General features: G+C 51.5%; 1 protein-coding gene across 1 annotated transcript; it reads right to left on the bottom strand.

Moving 5' to 3' along the window:
* Window positions 1-923: 923 nt before the first annotated feature.
* On the bottom strand, window positions 924-2,877 carry ccsapa (centriole, cilia and spindle-associated protein a). The gene is made up of 3 exons (XM_053416325.1): window positions 2,405-2,877; window positions 1,583-2,013; window positions 924-1,076 (listed from the first exon to the last, which is right to left on the bottom strand). The coding sequence occupies exons 1-3, from the start codon at window positions 2,769-2,771 to the stop codon at window positions 924-926; spliced, it is 951 nt and encodes a 316-aa protein (XP_053272300.1). The 5' UTR covers window positions 2,772-2,877.
* Window positions 2,878-3,231: the final 354 nt, after the last annotated feature.

Genomic DNA, 3,231 nt, shown 5'->3' with positions numbered 1-3,231 from the left:
GTACAAAGCGAACGCGTCTTAAATATAAGTTTTACTCTGAAAATACCTCAAATACTTATTTCGCTGGAGAGACTTTGTTTCTATTTGTGTGTTCAACCATCCAGCGGAAAGTTTATTCTCCTTTATGTAAACGTCTCATTTCCAAAATATTCAAGATATCAAAAATATTCAGGTTGTTTTAAAAACACAGAGCTGCCACAGAGAAATGAAAAACACTGACTGGGAGTGAAGTGTAGTGTTTCACCCTCAGAAAGTAAAATACATTCAAACAGGGACCTGGGGGGGGGGGGGGGGGGGGGGGGGGGGGGAGGCTGTGAAGTCGCTGCTGTCGGGTTTAAAGGTTTCACTCAAACTTCCAATATGATCCACCTCCTGTTTGGAGACTTCATAACTAGAGACTCTCTCCTGTGCTAAATCATAATAAATATAAGAAAACTTAAACTGGAGCCCGGCTGTTTACGAGAGGCCGATACTGAAAGAAGATCTGATAAAGATTTGTCAGCAGATTGATATGAAATCTGTGTGTTATAAGGAGTTAAAAATAAATAATATCTAATGAGAGAAACAGATTTTCCTTTTTTCCTCGACAGCAGCGATTCATCTTCACGCTCCTGAAGTCGTGACCTCATCACGCTGGAGGAGATGAGGTCGAGAGCGAAGACGTGGGATCCTCTCCCGGGATTCAAACCCATAACCTGCTCTGAGGGAGCCGCTGCTAAGGCTTCTGGGTAAAGGAGGTTCCTCTGAAACGCTGAATTCTACATTACGTCTTGACTTTAAGTTTTCTGTTGTTATGAAAAGCAGCGTTTTAGTGCGACGGGCGGTAACACACACACACACACACACACACACACACACACACACACAGACACACGGGTCTGTGTGTCCGGTGGTGGCGCTCTGCCAGGGGGCGGAGCCTGGCTCTACCTCCGCCGGGCAGAGAAGCAGCTCATGTACTCCGTCATCCAGCGGTCGTCCACCACGGTGAGCTGCGCCCGCCTCACCTTGTCCAGGTCGGCCGAGCGCGCCCGCCGCCGCTCCACGTTGCTGCTCCGCTTGTCCGACTCCCGCCGGCTCTGACTCTGAGAGGAGAAACCAGAGAGGGGGGGGGCTTCATTATTCATGTTCCGGGGTCAGGTGACACGGGTCCAGTTTCCTGTGAGCGAGGCCGAGCTGCTCCGACAGATTCAAAGTCCTCTCATTTAAAATGTCACATCCTGGAGCTGCCGGTCTTTACCAAAAAATACTAAACAAAACCAAATAATAAACATATATACTGTATATATCGGTGGTGTGGCCTAGGGGGTAGAGTGGGCGTTCTCCAACAAGTAGGTTGCCGGTTCAATCCCCACTCTTCCCCATCTGCATGTCCTTGGCAAGATACTGAACCCCTAAATGGCCACTCATAAATGTTGAGTGTACTTATTGTGAGTCGCTTTGGACAAAAGCTTCAGCCAAATGAAATGTACTGTATAAATATATATATATAAAATAATAATGGTATCTGCCCCAAGAAATCAGAAATAATTATTTTTGTGCATGAACTTCTGTTTGAATCATTTAAATACTTAGTGTCTTAAACCCTCACGTCATTGGCCGTGGTCCGGACCTCCGGCCGGTTCTCGGCCCGGTCCAGGCGGCTGGACGCTCTCCGGTTCTCCTCGGCCCGGTCCAGGCGGCTGGACGTTCTCTGGTTCTCCTCGGTCCGGTCCAGGCGGCTGGACGTTCTCCGGTTCTCCTTGGTGCTGACCGGAGGCTGGCTCTTTGCTCTCGGTGCTTTTCGGACCTCGGCCTGTTTGTCGTCACTGGAGCTGTCCTGGCGTCCCGGGTCAGTGTGGGGGGCTCGTCTGCGGTGCCGGCGTTTCGGTGCCGGGTTCACCGGCTCCCCGTCAGAAGAGGCCGTGTCCGCCGGGCCGGCGTCTGTCCCGGTGTCCTCTGAGGGGGGGCTGGCGTTCGGAACCGGCTTCACCGAACCGCCGCCGGCTTCATTCACGTCGTTTTCAACCAGCGCCGCTTTGAAAAGAGACAAACACACGTCACTGTGGAGAACTCACGGTTTCTTCTCCTCCATTTTGAAATGATGAAATGATTTGACTTTAACCAGATTGATGAAACATTCAGAACTTAACAAAACAAAACAAACAGATTTTTCTTGCTGTTTCTTTTCCTTCTGTTCATATCCGGTATCGACCGGCACCAGTTGGACATGGTGTTCACCGCCAGTGGAGTCTGACTGAGCTCGAGGACACTGCACGCCCACCTGCACCCATTGGTCGGGACTGACTGTCTGTCACACGGTAGCCACGCCCCCCGGACACTGACTCCTCTGCAGTAATGGCTGAAGGTTTGGACCCAGTTGGTAGTTATTGATAAACCAGTGAGTGAATAACAGAAGTCTTCTCACCCGTGCTGGGAGCAGCGTCTCCGGCCCCCCCAGCTCTCGCCTCCTGGTGGGGGGGCTCCGGGCCCGGTCCCGTCTTCAGCTCGCTCAGCCTCTGCTTCAGGTCCGAGGACGCCGGCGGCGGCGGCAGGGACAGGGGGGACAGGGGGGACAGGGGGGACACTTTGTTCCTGGTCAGCCGGGGTGTGGACCAGCCGCTGGACTCGGAGCCGCCTTCCCAGCCCTCCCAGAACCAGGGCTTGTGGGAATGCTCCATCACCCGCCGGGTCAGCCGGTACTTCAGGGCGTCCTCGTAGCATTTGGAGAACGTCTCCCATCGGGGGTCCTTGAACTTCTTCATGTACTCCGTCCGGATCTTCTTGGTCACCATGGCTCTCCACTGGTTTGAGTCACTGGTTTGAGTCACTGGAGAAGAACCGGAGAAGAGGGAATCAAACAGAGTCAGCACCGGGGAGAGACACAGGTTTAACTGGGACCAGTTCGGGATCACAGGGAGGAGGAGCGACGTCATCAGGCATGTTAGTTTACGCTGATGTAAAACCCGCGGGGGTGTGGTCTACCTGCAGGCCCCGCCCACCAGATTACAGGCTCATTCTAATCTAATTGATCCACAACAACTGTCACTCACACTTCACGAGGAATTACACTCTCACACACACAAACACACTCATATACACACACTCTCTCTCTCTCTCGCTCTATTCTCATATCCAACACGTTGTCTTAATGGAGCATCGATCTAATTGATTTATTAATTAATCTGAGGCTCATTTTATTTCAAGCCTCTGAATTAAAAACACATTCCGTGTAAATAGATTTTTAAAATGTCT

The sequence above is a fragment of the Pleuronectes platessa genome, chromosome 3 (assembly GCF_947347685.1).
Source record: "Pleuronectes platessa chromosome 3, fPlePla1.1, whole genome shotgun sequence".
NCBI lineage: Eukaryota > Metazoa > Chordata > Actinopteri > Pleuronectiformes > Pleuronectidae > Pleuronectes > Pleuronectes platessa.
Note: the sequence above shows the minus strand (reverse complement) of the source record. Positions and strands in the feature narration are given on the sequence as shown.